This window comes from Stegostoma tigrinum, chromosome 9 (genome assembly GCF_030684315.1).
Source record: "Stegostoma tigrinum isolate sSteTig4 chromosome 9, sSteTig4.hap1, whole genome shotgun sequence".
Classification (NCBI taxonomy): domain Eukaryota; kingdom Metazoa; phylum Chordata; class Chondrichthyes; order Orectolobiformes; family Stegostomatidae; genus Stegostoma; species Stegostoma tigrinum.
This window is the reverse complement of record NC_081362.1, coordinates 35,691,655-35,708,553: the sequence shown is the minus strand read 5'-3', so window position 1 is coordinate 35,708,553 and position 16,899 is coordinate 35,691,655. Positions and strand designations below refer to the sequence as shown.

Below are 16,899 nucleotides of genomic sequence, written 5' to 3'. Positions count from 1 at the left end.
GGACCTAAGGGGAAACTTTTTCATGCATTGGGTGGTGCATGTATGGAATGAGCTGCCAGAGGAAGTGGACCGTGGTATAGTTACAACATTTAAAAGGTATCTGGATGGGTATATGAATATGATAGGTTTAGAGGGCTACAGGCCAAATTTTGGCAAATTGAACTGGATTAATTTTGGATATCCGGTCCGCTTGGGCGAGTCGGACAGAAGTGTCTGTTTCCATGCTGTGCAGCTCTGTGACTGTCTGACTCTATGACTCTTAGCCCACCCTGGCTGTAGCACCTCTAAGTGTGACTGACCACATCCTGATCATGGCTGTGTACTGCATCTAATTGGAGATGCTTACTGGGAGTGTGTGATGAGGTGACTGTGTATATGCATCACTTTTGTAGAAGCTGTTCGTTTTTCTTTTCCTTCTGCTTAAATTGGCCAAATGCCAGTTCTTCTGTATCTGGAAGCGCACAAGTAAGAGGGTAATGTTGAGACGAGGAAGGTGATAGCTCATGACCACACCGTGTTCTACTTTCATGCTACCATGTTTCAGGATGAGGGTGATGAAGAAGGTAAAAATACATAGAACAGTACAGTACAGGCCTTTGGCCCATGATGTATTATCCTACTAAGGTCAATCTACCCTGCATACGCTACATTTTACACATGTGCCTATCCAAGAGTCACTTAAAAGTTTGTAAAGTATCTGACTCCACCACACCACTGCCGGCAGCGCATTACGCTTGCCCACCACACTCTGTGTGAAGAACTTAACTCTGATATCTCCCCTATACCTTCCTCCAGTCATCTTAAAATGATGCACCCTCATAATAGTAATTTCCACCCTGAGAAAAAATCTCTGACTATCCATTCTATCTGTGCCTCTCATCATCTTGTAAGCCTCTATTAAATCACCTCTCATCCTTCTTCAGTCTAATGAAAAATGCCCTAGCTCTCTCACGCTTTCCTCCATAAGACTTGCTCTCCAGTTGCTGTTCTCGCAAACGTCAAGATCCCTGTCACTGGTGAATTCTGAAGGGAAGTATTCATTAAGGACCTCCCCTACCTCCTCTGACTCTGCACAAAAGTTCCCTCCACTGTCCCTGATTAGCCTTACCCTCACTCTGGCCATCCTCTTGTTCATCACATAAATATACAAAGCCTTGGGGTTTTCCTTGATCCTACCCACCAAGGTTTTCTCATACCTCCTTCTAGCTCTCCTGAGTCCGATCCTTCCTGGCTACCTTGTAGACTTCTAGAGCCCTGTCCAATCCTTGCTTCCTGAGCCTGAAATAAGCTTCCTTCTTCCTCTTGACTTGATGTTCAACATGTCTTGTCGCCCAAGGTGCCTTCACCTTACCATCCTTTCCTTGCTTCAGTGGGACAAACCTACCAAGTACCTGCAGCAACTGCTCCCTAAGCAAACTCCACATTTCCATCATGCAGATGGTTTAAGATAGTCCCTCACCATCAACCTGGGCATCTTCACCTGCATTAAATGCTGCCAGATTTCTTAACTCCAGCCCAGTAATGCATAAGAACCTCTCCAGGGGGATTAGAGGTTACATTTATGGAACAAACCTAGCATCTAAGTGGACTGAAAGCAGATTTAACATTTCGAGTTGAAATTTCAACTCTATTTTCTCTCCCCAGATGCTGCCAGACCTGCGGGGTTTCTCCAGCAATTTGTTTTCAGACTTTCAGAACTTCGGCATCTGCAGTTCTTTGTTTTATTGTGCTGTTACTCAGACGTGTTATGGCACATCTGGAGCAGGTGGGACTTGGACCCACACTTTCTGGCCCAAAAAGGACACAACTGAGCCACTAGCACAAACCATTTATGCAGAACAATTCATGACCTCAAGATGTCCCAATGCACTTTACAAGCAGTTACATGTATGTTTAAGTGTGGTGACTTTGGTGATGTAGGAAGTACAGCCAAGTATCTCAAATAAGTAGAAGATTATCTGCCATTTACATTAAGAAAAAAATTGAGCCTGCATATGTCCAATGTAGATATTCTGGGATATATGTTAATAGATTAGTATAATGTGCAATTTAGGGGCAAAGATGACAGACTGGTTAGCAAGGATAGATCACATGGAATACTGGCAGAGCTAGCTAGTTGGGTACAAAATTGGTTTGAAGGTCGAAAACAGAGGAGGTGGCAGAGGATTGTTGTTTGAACTGGAGGCCTGTGACCAACGGTATGCCACAAGGATTGGTGCTGGGACCACTGCTTTTTGTCATTTTTATAGATGATCTGGATGGGAATGTAGGAGGTATGGTTACTACATTTGGAGATGACACCAAAATTGATGGTATAGTGGATAGTAAAAAAGGTTACCTCGGAACACAACTGGATCTTGATCAGATGGGCAAATGGGCCGAGGATTGGCGGACGGATTTTAATTCCGATATGAGTGATGCTACGTTTTGGCAAGGGAAACTAGGGCAGGACTTGTATAATTAATGGTAGGGCTGTGGGGAGCATTGCCGTACAAAGAGATCTTGGGGTGTAGGTGCATAGTTCCTTGAAAATGGAGTCACAGGTAGACAGAGGTGAAGAAGATGTTTGGCAATCTTGCCTTCATTCGTCAGTGCATTGAGTATAGGAGTTAGGAGGTCAAATTGCGGCTATAAAGGACATTGGTGAGGCCACTGTTAGAATATTTTGTTCAATTCTGGTATCCTTGCTGTAGGAAAGATGCTGTAAGCTTCAAAAGGTTCAGAAAAGATTTACTAGGATGTTGCTGAGATTAGAGGGTTTGAGCTATAGGGAAAGGCTGAATATGCTGTGTCTTCTTTCCCTGGAGTGTTAGAGGCTGAGGGGTGACCTTATAGGGGTTTATAAAGTCATGAATAGGATATGGTGAATAGCCAACGTCTTTTGCCCAGGGTAAAGGAGCCCAAAACTAGATAGCATAGGTTTAAGATGAGTGGGAAAAATTTAAAAGGGACCTGAGGAGCATCGTTTTACATGCAGAGGATGGGGCATGTATGGAATGAACTGCCAGGAGGTGGTAGAAGCAAGTACAATTGCAACATTTAAAAGGCATCTAGATGTGTACATGAATAGGAAGGATTTTGGGAAATGGGATTAGATCTGTTTAGAATATCTGGTCAGCGCGGACCAGTTGGAGGGTCTGTTTCCATAGTGTATAATTACATGACTCTATGTCTGTATATCGAAATTCAGAAATCAAGAGTTATTGCAGAAATATGTAAACTATATTATTAATCATGCCAGAGAATGTGAAGGTACGTAAAAGTAAACAACATAATAGTTCTCCCCTATTGTCTCATTTTAATTTTATCATTACATTACTTTCATTGGGTGCTTTAAACTTAATCTGGTTTATTTTTTATCTTGAATGTCATTAAGTTTTTGTATTTTTAGTACAAGTATGTTTGTCTTAGACAAGCTTATTAAAAGATGAATACTTTTTCCAAGATTCTCTTTTGATGGTAAGCTAAATTAAGAATGAAAATAGCATATTATAATATCGCCACGAATAGCTTGATTGTTTCTGGTTACTATAAATGGAATGGAATGTAATTTAGTTGAATGATAAACAGACTGTCCCAGGTTAAAAATAGAAACTATGTAAATCTTCTTTTACAGCAAGCCAAACTCTCTGAAAAGATGGTTCATAACCTGATCCAATAATGTTTTTCCTTCTTCAGAGCGATTTGATCACCACTGTCCCTGGGTAGGCAACTGTGTGGGAAAAAGGAACTACAGATTTTTTTACATGTTTATTTTGTCACTGTCATTTCTGACAGTCTTCATCTTCGCTTTCGTCATCACACATGTCATTCTCCGTAAGTACTGTTTTAGTTCAGTGTTTGCTGCAGAAACTTAGTGTGATCTTATTCATGACTTTGTATTCTAAAATGGGGTTAGTTATGCCATTTCATGCTTCGCTGAAAACTGACTGCAATCAGAATCAGCAGGCTGAGCAGGAAGGCTGACATTTCGGGCCTAGACCCTTCTTCAGAAATGCATTTCTGTATGCAAGTAATTCTTACAAGTCTTCCCGAAGAGACACAGCAAGACCGTTTGTTTTGTAATGTTATCATAAGAGGGCAGCCATTTAATTATCCTGTCCTGGTACACCAGCTTCTGGTTCACCAGAAATGCATTTTTGAAGAAAGGTCTAGGCCCAAAATGTCAACCTTCCTGCTTTTCTTGCTGCTTGGCCTGCTGTGTTCATCTAGCTTTATACCTTATCTCAGATTCTCCAGGATCTGCAGTTCCTACTGTCTCTGCAGTCAGAATCAGTTTAGAATGATTTATGCACCTATGTACCTTGAATACTCTTAGGTTTCTGGTTGGAAGATCAGCAATGTAAATGTAAGTGAAAAACTATTTACTTAATCATAAGTTCATCGAACCCATTGAAGAATTACTGAAAACAAAACATACCGAGATCAGAGCGGGTCAAGCGGCATCCATAGACAGAAAGCAAGCTAATGTTTCGAGTCTAGATGACTCTTTATCAGAGCTGTATTGAGGTGTGGAGGGGACAGCATTTATGCAATACTTAGGTGGGGAGGGTGATGGATGTTGGAGTGCTGTGGGAGAAAGGATGTTGTTCGTTCAGATTCAGTTATCAGAACGTGAGAATGGCAGAACAATGGTGTGTTTAACTGTCAGACTAGAAAGAACAGACAGCCCTACTGAGATGGGGAGGTGGTGGGAGAGGGTGACAGAGAATGTAACAAGCAAAGCTAAAAGAAAGGGAAGGAATGAGTTCACAGTTTGAAGATGTTGAACTCTATATTGAGCCCAGAAGGTTGTAATCTGCCTAGTTTGAAGATGAGATGCTGCTCCAGTTAGTGGTGTGATTCACTGGAGCATTGCAGCATGGCAAGGACAGTCAAGTGGGCAAGCGAGCAAGACGCTATGTTAAATGATTGGCTACCAGGAAGGTCGAGGTCATGCTTGCAAATAGGTGTCTTGCAAAGCGGTCACCCAGTCTGGGTTTAGTTTCCCCAGTGTAGAGGAGACCACATTGGGTGCAGTGAATACAATACACCAGTTTGGCAGAGGTACAGGTGAAATGCTGCTTCACCTGGAAAAACTGGATGGTGAGCAGTGAGGAGGTGAAGGGGCAAGTGTTGCACCTTGTATGGTCACATGGGAAAGTGCCATGGGAAGTAGGGGTGGTGTTGGTGGTTGAGGAATTGACTAGGGCATCCTGGACCAAACAATCTCTGCAAAATGCATAGAGAGTGAGGGGAAGATGTTTTTGTTGGTGGCGTTCTGCTGGATTTGTCTGAAATGATGGAGAATGATCCTTTGAAGGTGGGGGGGGTGCTGCTGGTGGGATGAAAAGTGAGAACACAGGGAGACTTACTCATGCTGTTTTGAGTGATGGGAAGGGGCAAGGGTGGAAGTACAGGTGATAGGTTGGATGTGGTTGAGGGCCCTGTCAACCACAGTGGGTGGGAAACGACAATCATAGAAGAAGGAAGCGACTCCAGCAGCACTGCTTTAGAAGGTGGCATTGCCCAAACAGATATGGCTTAGGAGAAGGAACTGGGAGAATGGGATGGAATCCTTGCAGGACGTGGGGTGGGAAGAGCTGTATTCAAGGTAGCTTGGGAGTCGGTGGCTTTGTAGTGAATGGTAGTGGACAGTTTATTACCTGAAATGGAGATAGCAAGGTCAATGGAAGGAAGGGATCCATTGGAAATGGATGATGTGAAAGTTCGAGGGTGGAAATTGGAGGCAAAGTGAACAAATTTTTCAAGGTCCAGGCGAGAGCTTGAAGCGACATCGAAACAGTCATTGATGTACCAAAGAAACAGTTGTTGGAGGGGACCAGTGTATGACTGGAACAAGAATTGTTGCACATACCCCATTAAGCGGCAGGCATAAATGCGTGCCCATAGCCACCCCTTTGACGTGAAAGAAGTGAGATAAATTAAAGGAGAAATTGTTCAGTGTGGGAACAAGTTCACCCAAGCAAGGGATAGGGATTGTTGACCAACCTGGTCGAGGAGGAGGCCGAGAGCTCTCAGACCATCCTAGTGAGGAATGGATGTATAGAGGGATTGGACAGCAGTGGTGAATAGGAGGCATTTAGGACCAGAGAACTAGAAATTGTCAATATGGTGGAGGGCATCAGAGGAATTCTGGATGTAACAAAAACAAAGTTGTCGGAGAAGCTCAGCAGCTCTGGCAGCATCTGTGGAGGAGGAAACAGAGTTAACAGAAGTTCTGAGGAAGGGTCACTGAAACCGAAGCGTTAACTCTATTTTCTACTCCACAGATGCTGCCAGACCTGCTGAGCTTTTCCAGCAACTTTGTTTTGGTTCCTGATTTACAGCATCTGCAGTTCTTTTGGTTAGAATTCTGGATGTAGGTGGGCAGGGTCTGGACAAGTGGAGAGAGGACGGAGTCAAGGTAGGAGGAAAGGAGCTCATTCGAGCTGGAGCAGGCTGATACAATGGGCCACTGGGTCAGTCTGGTTTGTGAATTTTGGGAGGGATATCGAAGTGGACTATCAGGGATTGGGAGGCTGTGTGATTGGAGGCAGATAGGGAAGATCACCAGAGGTAATGAAGTTGGTGACAGACCTGGCAACTATGGCTTGATGCTCGGATGTTTAGTCGTGTTCCAGGGGCAAGCAGGAAGAAGTGTCCAAGAGTTGGTGTTGAGCCTCTGCAAGGTAAAAATCAGTGTGCCAGACTACAGCAGCACTACCTTTGATGATAAAGTTACACTTGGACCTGAGGGAGTAAAGTTTGGCAATTTCAGAAGGGGACAAGTTAGAGTGAATGAGAGGAGCAGCGACATTGAGATGGCCAGTGTCACACTGGCAGTTTTCAGTGAAGAGATTGAATGTAGGTAAGAGACCAGGGGAACTGGTCCAAATGGAGGATGAATACTGCAGGCAGGTGAAGGGATCAATGGAACTGGTGGGAGGAGGGAGTGAGAGTTCTGCCTAAAGAAGTGAGCGCTAAGACGGAAGCAGCAGAAAAACAGTTTGATGTGATGATAAACCCAAAATTCATTAAGGTGTGGGCGTAGGGCTATGAAGCTGAGTCTTTTGCTAAGGACAGTACATTCAGCCTCAGTGAGGGGAAGATCAAGAGGTATGGTGAAAACGCAAGTGCTGGGGTTTGGGGAGAGTGACCTCTAGAGGACAGAAAGGGGTAACATCTGAGGACTGGGAAAGGGTGGGTGCCAAGGGACAGTGAGGGATAGGTTTTAAGTGATGGGTGGGGATGTGATCCAAGAGGTGGAAAGGAGAGGGCAGTGCAGGACAAGTATTGGAGTCCACAAGTTTCTGAAGCTTGCATGCCTTGATGCCTGAAGGAAAGATAAAAAGTCTTTCCTTATGGCAACAGATGAGGTGAAGGATGAAGTGAAACTGGGGAACAGCACAGCTTAAAGAGAGGGTGACTCAGTGTTGCTGTAGAGTGGGGTCAAGTGTGCACATATGACAGCGCATGGCATTGATCATGGATCATAAGATGAGGCTGGAACAGTAGTCTGAGGAATGTTGTATGTCCTGGAGATTACTTGAAACCACCTAGGATTACAGCACGCAAAGGTTGAAACTTGAGTTGAAATCCAAGTGGAGTAAGTCTGAGTTGTTGGCATTCGCAGAAAAAGGAAACATGGCTGTGAAAGCAATTTTTGGCAAACACCTTGGCCTCTTACCTGCCTCAAACCCTTCATTGAAGCCTACTGACGTGACATGGGCCATTTCAATTTTGCTGCTCGTCTCACTCATTCTAATCTATCCCTTTCTGAAATTGCGGCACTTTGATCTCTCAGGTCAAAGCCTTACTTTGTTGTCAAACCTACCAACCAGGGTGGTGCCGTTTCAGTTTGGCATACTGATCTTTACCTTGCAGAAGCTCAACACCAAATCTCGAACAGTTCATCCTACCTTACCCAGGACTTGAACAATCCCCATCCACCACAACTCTCCTCCGCTTGTCTGAACTTGTTTTCTCATTGAACAATTTCTCCTTAATTCATCTCACTTCCGCCACATCAAAGGAGTGGCTATGGGCACCTACTTGGGTCCCAGTTATGCCTGCCTCTTAATGGGGTATGTGGAACAATTCTTGTTCCAGTCCTACACTGACCCCTTCTGACAAGTCTTCTCTCAGTAAATCAATGACTGTTTCAGTGCAGCTTCATGCTCCTGGCTGGACCATGAAAAATTGGTTCATTTTGCTTCCAATTTCCACCCCTCTTTCACCTCACATCACTCATTTCCGACACTTCCTTTCCCTTTGTTGACCTCTCTGTTTCTATTTCAGAGAATAATCTGTCCACTGCTGTCCACTACAGAGCCACTGACTCCCAAGCTACCTTGACCAAAGCTCTTCCAATCCCACATCCTGCAAGGATTCCAACCCATTCTCCCAGTTCCTTCGCCTACGTGGTATCTGTTTGGACAACGTCACCTTCCAAATCAGTGCTGCTGACGTGGCTTGCTTCTTCTATGACCGTGGTTTTCTGCCCACTGTAGTTGACAGAACCCTCAAACAAGCCCAACCTATCACACGTACTTCCAGCCTTGCGACTTCCCATCATTCACAACAGCGTGAGCGAGTCCCTCTTGTCCCTACTTTTCACCCCACCAGCATTCACATTCAAAGGATTATTCTCCACCATTTCAGACAACTCTAGCAGAGCGCCACCATCTTCCCGTCTTCCCCTCATTCCCCCGTCTGCATTTCGAAGGGATTGTTCAGTCCAGGACACCCTAGTCCATTCATTGACCATCAACACCACCCCACTTCCCATGGCACCATCCAGCGTAACCATAGAAGGTGCAACACTTGCCCCTTCACCTTCTCCCTGCTCACCATCCAAGGACCTAAACAGTCTTTCCAGGTGAAGCAGCATTTCACCTGTACCTCCTCCAATCTAATGTTTGTATTCACTGCACCCAATGTGGCTACTCTACACTGGGGAAACTAAACCCAGACTGGGTGACCACTTTGCAAGACACCTCTGGTCTGGTCACAGGCATGACCCTGGCCTTCCTGGTAGGAGGTCATTTAACATGGTGTCTTGCTCGCATGCCCACTTGTCTGTCCTTGCCATGCATGGCTCCAGTGAATCACAGCACAAACTGGAAGAGCAACATCTCGTCTTCAAACTAGGCAGTTTACAACCTTCTGGTCTCAATAGTGAGTTCAACATCTTTAAATTGTGAACTGGTTCCTTTTTTAAATATTGTTTATGTTCTCTGTCATCAACTCTCCCCTTCCTGACCCCAGCAGGGCTATCTGTTCTTTCCAGTGTGGCAGTTAGACACACCATTGTTTTGCCATTCTCTCATTCTGATAACTCAATGTGAACTATTAAGAGCCTTTCTCCCACAGCACTTCAACCCCCGTCCCCAATGCCTTAATTGCTGCCCCCTCTACATGTCACTTCAGCTCTGGTGAAATGTCATCTAGACTCATTTAGCTTTCGCTCCCTGGATGCTGCCCAACCCACTGAGTTCTGGCATTTTTGTTTTATGTTTGGATTCCAACATCTGCAGTAGCTTGTTCCTCCAATGAAGCAGCAGTTCATTTTGAAACATTATCAGTCAAAACCAATACTACCTTTTTTCCTAAAACCTAATAGCATGTTAATCATTTTTATTGAAGAAAATAGTAGAAGTTCTACTCGGCATCCAAATAAACATGAATGCAAGAGAACTTAATGTTTGTTCTCATCTGTTAATTCAAGCTTAGCTCTTTGAAGCAAGACCTCTGAACTGTTTCTGATTGTACTGAGTGACTGCATATTTTCTGAATTTTGTATGTAAATGTTGCAGTTCGTCATCTCAGAGTAGCTGTTTTATTTCTCTCATTAGCCATCCTAGGGCGCCTTGAATGATACAGGCAATTTGATTGTAAGATTTTGTTCTGCGGCATGTGCAGTGTTCAAACTAAGGTAAAACAACCAAAATTCAATTCACAAAAGCACAGTTCACAGAGGAGCCAGTTAATCAACAAACATGTCTGGATTTATACCTGGAAATAAAAGGCCAATGACTAACTCCGTTTTCTCAGTAATTATGTTTGAATTTTAACCCAAATATACTATGATTTTAATTTTAAACAGACTAGACTCAAGAATGCATTGCCTGAAATGTGGTTGAGGCGTGTATCAATCAAGGTATCTGAGAGGAAGTTTGATTTGTTAGCTGAAAAGGAAGAACATTACTACAGGGCTATTGGGATAAAGAAGACAAAGTGGTGCTGGGTACATTGTTCCCATGGAGAACCAATGCAGACATAATGTGCCAAATTGCCTCCTGTGTTGTAACAATTCTGTGATCTTCTTTACTTGCAAAATTACTGACATTTTGACTTGTAATAATAATGGATGTCAGTTTTTCTGATCTGCCTGAAAACTTACATGGCAAAGTAATCACTTTTGCCTATAATTTTTAGCCTTTCAGGAAATGTTATTTGGTTAATTTGCTGCTTCAATTACCTGGTTAAGAATTTCACTGCCAGTTTTATCACCATATTAACATTCATTACCCATCGTTTCCATTGCATGGCAGCACTTTTTATTATTGAATGCAGATTTCTTCAACTCTAAATGTGTGAAATTCCAGAACTATAGTTAAAACTTGAGTCTGCAAGCCAGAGAAATGCCTTTGTTAAGGGTTGCATCCTAAGCCTTGGTGCCTGGCCTTGAAAGCTCAGGAACCTTCAATTTGTTTGTTTTAGCATTTCATATTTGCTGCTTTGACCTGTTCAGAAGGGATTGTTTTTAAAGCCTCTTTTGTAGAGCAAATCATAAAACTAAATTTTGTATCTGTTAGAGCCTTGAAGTATGTGCATGTTTATAGGAGCATTGATTTAAACAATGTTCCCACAGAGACAAAAGATTGGATGTGTTTGAACTGAGTGGTAGCTTGTCTGAAAGGATATAGCATAGAGTATGGGATTTAGCATGTGAGCTTGTTGATAATACTTATTCATTTTGCTGTAATATTTATGCTTTGACAAGATTATCATAAATTCATTGCTCTGAACTGAAATTTAATTAAGATAACTTTAATTTTGTTTTAATCTAACATGTATTTGAACAATTTTATGTAGGTTCTCAGAAGACAGGATTTCTAAATGCACTAAAAGACAGTCCTGCAAGATATCCTTTCCAATCACATTTGAGCAGATCCTTAGGTGATCTTAAGAACTGATTTGAGTGTGTAGTGATGTTTTATATGGTGAGATATTGTTCAATTGATCATTGGATGCTTTTTATTTTATTTGCTGAATATTTTCCAATTCTGATGATGTTAAACATGGTATGAAGGCACTGGTGTGGATAAAGTCAAAAATCACATGACTCCAGGTTGTAGTCCAACAAGCTTATTTGAAATCACAAGCTTTCGGAGCGCAGCCCCTTCAGGTACAATTAAACACTGAGTAACATGAAATGCTAAATGTATACAATTAAAATTTTTCTTTCTTGAACAATGTTCAGTAAGAACCTGTGATTTACAACACACATGAATGTATCTGCATTACACTGAAGTCGAAGACATCTTTCAGTGTGCTTTGTTAATTCCTTTCCTACAGCTCAAAATACTTGTGTGCTATAATTTGCCAGAACTGCAGCTAACAATGGCATAATGAGGCAGTGGAGCAGCTGAGACTTTTGAGGCTTGAGGATTGCAAAAGAAACCGATGAATGACAGAAGAAGGAGTGGTTTAGAGTCAAATTAAGTACTACGGAGGGGGAATAGCCGAACCCCTCTGATATTTACCAAATCACAGCCCCAGTCTGCCATGACAGGATTAAAGGTTCCTTTCTAATAATTACCACCCCCCGAAACACCCAAAAAAAGCCCGCCTTTCCCCTCATAATCTGATAAAAGAATAATTAAAGGAAAGAAAATCCCTGATCTCCACTTTACAAATAACAAGAAACAATTTATTTATTTAACCCTAACAATGAACAAATTAATAGAATTACTAACAAACGGAATAATTCCCCCTTAGACTAATAACTATTTCTTAACTGGTCTAAGTTCTACTGGAATGCTGTCTATAAAGACAAGTCCCACTAATATAAACCCAATTAATAAGAAGCAATAAATTATAACTTAATCTCTCTGAGTTCGCACAGATGGTCTTCTTGAATATTCTGTCGTCTCTGCTCTTCACAGTTGCCTTTCTTCCATTAATTTTGTTATCAGGAATGTTTTATCTCTATAATTCCTTTAATGAGGACTTTGAGGTAAAATACTATGGTACCTTTTGATTAATTAGATGAGAGGTGAATGTTGCTAACTCTGGCAGGTGACGATGGATCTCTCTTTCAGATGGCAGTTGGCTCTTACCGATTATATACCTGTAATGACAAAATCAAATTCTTATTATAGGATTAGTTTCAGGTTGTTGACACCGTCAGTTTTTAATTTCAGTTGGCTTTATATTGCTGAGTCTGGTTTTAAATTACTTGGCCAAATTCAAACTTGGCACAACATCAAAACAAGACTGCTGTTTTGCCTGTCACCTGTAAGGCTTCTTTGGTCTACTTTTTGTATCAAAAACTTGACTTTTTAAGGCTCTCTGTACTGGCAACTACAGACAAAGCACAAATCTCTTAGAGGAACCACACATTTTAGCTTCCTGCCTTCTACTTCACAATTACTGTACCCAACTTCATAACAGAAGCACTGGAAGAGAAATAAATCATTAAAAAACAGAAAAACAAAGGAAATGTAAGTTTAAAAACATAAAATTGATTTTGTTTCTTAAATCTGATTGATGGACTTGAGAGTTGCAAGAATGAAAGGGAGCATTTGAATTGGGTACATTTGCACAAAAGGTTTAGAAATCCAAATATATTACATCTACTTGTTCCCTTTTATCTGTCCTGCTTGTTATCAGGTATGATTTCCCCTTTATGAAGCGATGCTGACTTTGTTTGACTATGTTTTGTATTTCTAAATGGTCTGCTAGTACATCCTTCATAATGGAGTTTAATATTTTACCAACAACAGATGCCAAGTTAACTGGCCTACAATTATTTTTTTTTTCTCCTTTGCTTTTTGAAATAAGCTTTTTACCTTGGCTGTTTTCCACGCTTTGTGACTTTTCCAGAGTCTAAGTATTCTTGAAAGATCACTACACTATCTCTGTAACTACTTACATGAATGTTCTCAAATGTCCATCAAAGTCAGGAGACATACCAGCCTTTAGTCCCAATAATTTCCCCCAGTACTTTTTCTCTAGTAGTACTAGTGTATTTATTTCCTCTCAACCTGACCCCACCTTGCCCTTTGGTTATTTAGCATTTCTTGAATGTTATTAGTGTTTGAAGACTGATGCAAAGTATTTGTCCAACACCTCTGCTGTTTCTTGATTCCCATTATCATTTTTCTAGGCACGTTTCCTAAATGACCTGTGCTCACTTTGGTCTCTCTTTCTTTTTGACATTTAAAGAAACTCTTGTCCCCATCTTGGTATTACTTACTAGTTTATCCTCAAGATTTATTTTCTGGCTCTGTATTATTTTTTGGTCATAGAACAGTACAGCAAGGAATAGACCCCTCAGCCTACCATATCTGTGTCAACCACGATACCATTCTAAACTAATCCCATCTGTCAAAACATAGTCTGTATACTTCTATTGCCTTCGAGATTGTAAGAACTGCTGTTGTTGGAGTCAGTTTTTCAGACCCCTTTTCTGAAGAAGGGTCCTGACCCGAAATGTCAACTTTTCTGTTCCTCTGATGCTGCCTGGCCTGCTAAGCACCTCCAGCTCCACACTGTGTTATTTCTACCTCTATTCCCTGCCTGTTTTGTGCCTGTCTGAATGCCTTTTTAACATTGCTATCTTATCTGCTTCTAACATTTTCCCAGATCCAAGATAACGGTGGAGTAGCAGAGCTGCATGCAGTCTCTTGCCTGGGACTCATCCATTCCCATCTGCTTCTTTCTTCTTTTTACTTCTGTCTTTTTCCCTTTGTTTTCATCTTTGGTGGGTTATTCAGTGGCATTGACATGGCAGCAAGAGTGGGCTATACGTGAAATGGTGACAGCTTCCTTACGGTCAGAGGCAGCAGTGACAGGTGCTTCATCTCTCAGCAATTGGAAGTGGCAATAGCAAGGGTGCCCTTGTTCAGGGCCATCAGCAGTAGTGGCATAGCTCCTCCAGTGATTGGAGGTGACAGCAGCGAAATCTTCAAGAGGGCAGCCAGAGCCAGGGATTCCTGGTTGCAGTAGGCCCAGAGTGTTGACAACTGGCATTGACAAGGCAGTTTCCGCAACAATGGTAGTCTGGTATGCTCAGAACAGATATACCTGATGTCATCCAGATGGCAGCGGAGCCAGGGATTCTTGATTCGGTTACATAGGGCTGGAGTGGGGACTCCTAATTATTAACAAGGCAGTAGCGGTGCAGAGCTGGGGACTGATGATTGTGAGGAGAATGTAGGCTTATTATTGGACTCAGCATCAGTGAAGTGGGCCCAGTGATGAATAAATGGTGCAAAAGAATGATGATCCCTATGTTGGTGTGCTCAGTGATGAGGTGGTGGAGGACAGAACGGATGGCGGCGCAGCTGTTGTTGGTGACCCATGGTGATTGTTGATGGAGGCAGCGGAATGAAGATAGACAGTCCTCCAATTATGTCTTTTTACTCTTTTTATTCTTCATCTATTCAAAATGGTGCCGGATGTTGGTGATGAAGCTTCTCACTATTATTCAGTGTAAAATGCAAGTGACGATAAATCATTCATAAATCAAACTTTCCCTGGCAGCACGCTCCATACCTCCTCTGTGTTTATAAATAAATGTGCCTCACACATCACCTTTAAACTTTCCCTCTAATCTGTTATGGTTTTTGAAACTTTTTAAATCCTTGCTAACCGTTAATCTTTGCTACTTTATCTTTTTTTTTCTATTCAGTTTGATGCTGTCCTTAATTTCCTTGGTTAACCATTGTTAATTAATCTGCTTTCTAGAATCCTTTTTGCTCAATGGGCGATCTTGGTTCTGAGTCATGAGCTATCTTTTTAAACATCAGCATTGTTCTTCAGCTCTTTTATGCTAAACTCTTTTCCCATTTTATTCCACTTAATATTGTACTCCTTCCTTTGTTAAACCCAAAATTTAGTATAGGACCCAAATTTCTTGCTGTGAATTGAATGTGAAGTTCTACCCTGTTGTGATCACTGTTTTCTAGGGAATCTGAGCTACTGTATATATAAAAGGCAGATTTTTGATCCCCAAGGGAGTTGAGACTAATAGTGATGGTACGGGGGTGGGGTGCACAAAGTGGGATTGAGGCCTCAATCCATTCAGCCATGATCTTAATCAGTAGGGATCATGTTTGTGGAGTAGAATAGCCTACTCCTGTTCCTGTTTTCTTATGCTGTTAAATTTAGTGTCATTTGTTTGGAGTTTATGAGAATAAGAAATGATAGAATTGAACATATAAGATTCTGAAGAGGTTGATAAGGTAAGATACTGAGAGGTTCTAGAACATATGGGGACAGACCACGGGTTGATTATTCAGCACTGAGCTGAGAAGTTTCCACACAGGTTAGTAAGTCTTTAGACCTTTCAACTCTACTGGGATATGGGTGATCTATGATTGAATATAGATAGAAGGATAGATAGATTTTTCACTTTATCGGATTTTATAAACCTCTACAAGGTCACATCTCAACCTTTGCTTCAGTGAAGAAAGTCTCACCTATCCAGCCAATTTCCTGGTATCTTTTAAAAAATAATATACTGGCCTTAGGGATAGTTAAAAAGTTATTCATTCGGCCGATTCATGTGTTGAAGTGATGTACATATTATGAAGAGCTAAAAAGGATATTCCTTTACTCAGTAGAGTTCAAAATAATAAGGGCTTCTTAACTATTTAAGTGCAGATTAATTCTTTCTCGAAAAATTGCTGCCAATAGTTTCCCCACTATTGAGGTTGGACTGACTGGACTGTAGTTTCTCAGTTTATCCTCTGCTCCCTTCTTGAATAACGGTACTACATTGGCTGTCTTCCAGCCCTCTAGCACTCTCTTGTGGCCGTTGAGGAATTGAAAATTTTACTGGTCGTGCGTCTCCCCAAAGCTCTCAGAACCTTCTCTCAGAATCCTACCTTATTGGCAAATTAATTTAAACCCTCCCCAGTGGCCACAGCAAACTTCCACTGCAAGGATGCTTGCCCTATTTCAGATCAGTGTACCTGTTTGACTTTTAATTCACTCATGGAATGTTGGCTAGTATTTATTGCCTGTCCCTGTTTGCTCTCGAGAAGGTGGTGATGAACTTCCTTCTTGAACCGCTGTGGACTATGTGCTCTAAGAAGACCTATGATTCCCTTAGGGAGAGAATTCAAGGATTTTGACCCAGTGACAGGGAAGGAATGGCAACGTGTGACAGAGTGGTGAATAGCTTGGAGGAGAGCGTGTAGGTGGTGATGTACCCATGTATCTGCTGCACTTGTCCTTCTAGATGATAGTGATCATAGGTTAGCTGCAGAGAACATTATCTGTTTCCCTAATTGTCCTATCTCTGTTACTCCTAGATTTCTCTTTTCTTTCCACTTGTACCTGCCAGAAAAATAAACTTGAGTTGTATTCCGTATCATATGCTGTGGTCAATTTGCTCATCCTTGCATTCTATGTCCTTGTACACCGTGGGATCAAGAATCTCATAGCCATTTTTCTTGGTCAGTAGCTGAGGTTCCCGCAAAGCTGAATTCTGGATTCCCATACCCGCTTCACTTGCAGTCACACCAGCCCAACTCCCCCTTTCCCTGACATACACCACATTTGATGTAATTAGTCTAAAGAGTGTGGCTGTCCCTGAAACACAGCATTCAAATACCTCTCTGCCCTCCCTGAACTTTGTAGTCTCCACAGCTCAGCTAAGAGCTGAAGTGGCTGAAAAGCCAA

At 42.0% G+C, this 16,899-nt stretch overlaps 1 protein-coding gene across 1 annotated transcript in view; it reads left to right on the top strand.

The window, feature by feature from the left end:
* The window catches only part of zdhhc14 (zinc finger DHHC-type palmitoyltransferase 14), a 168,092-nt gene that overhangs the window by 111,821 nt on the left and 39,372 nt on the right, over positions 1-16,899 (top strand). Inside the window, exons 4-5 of the mRNA XM_059648482.1 lie at positions 3,679-3,816; positions 11,080-11,128. Coding sequence (XP_059504465.1) covers positions 3,679-3,816; positions 11,080-11,128 — 187 coding nt within the window. The remainder of the gene's footprint in view (positions 1-3,678; positions 3,817-11,079; positions 11,129-16,899) is intronic.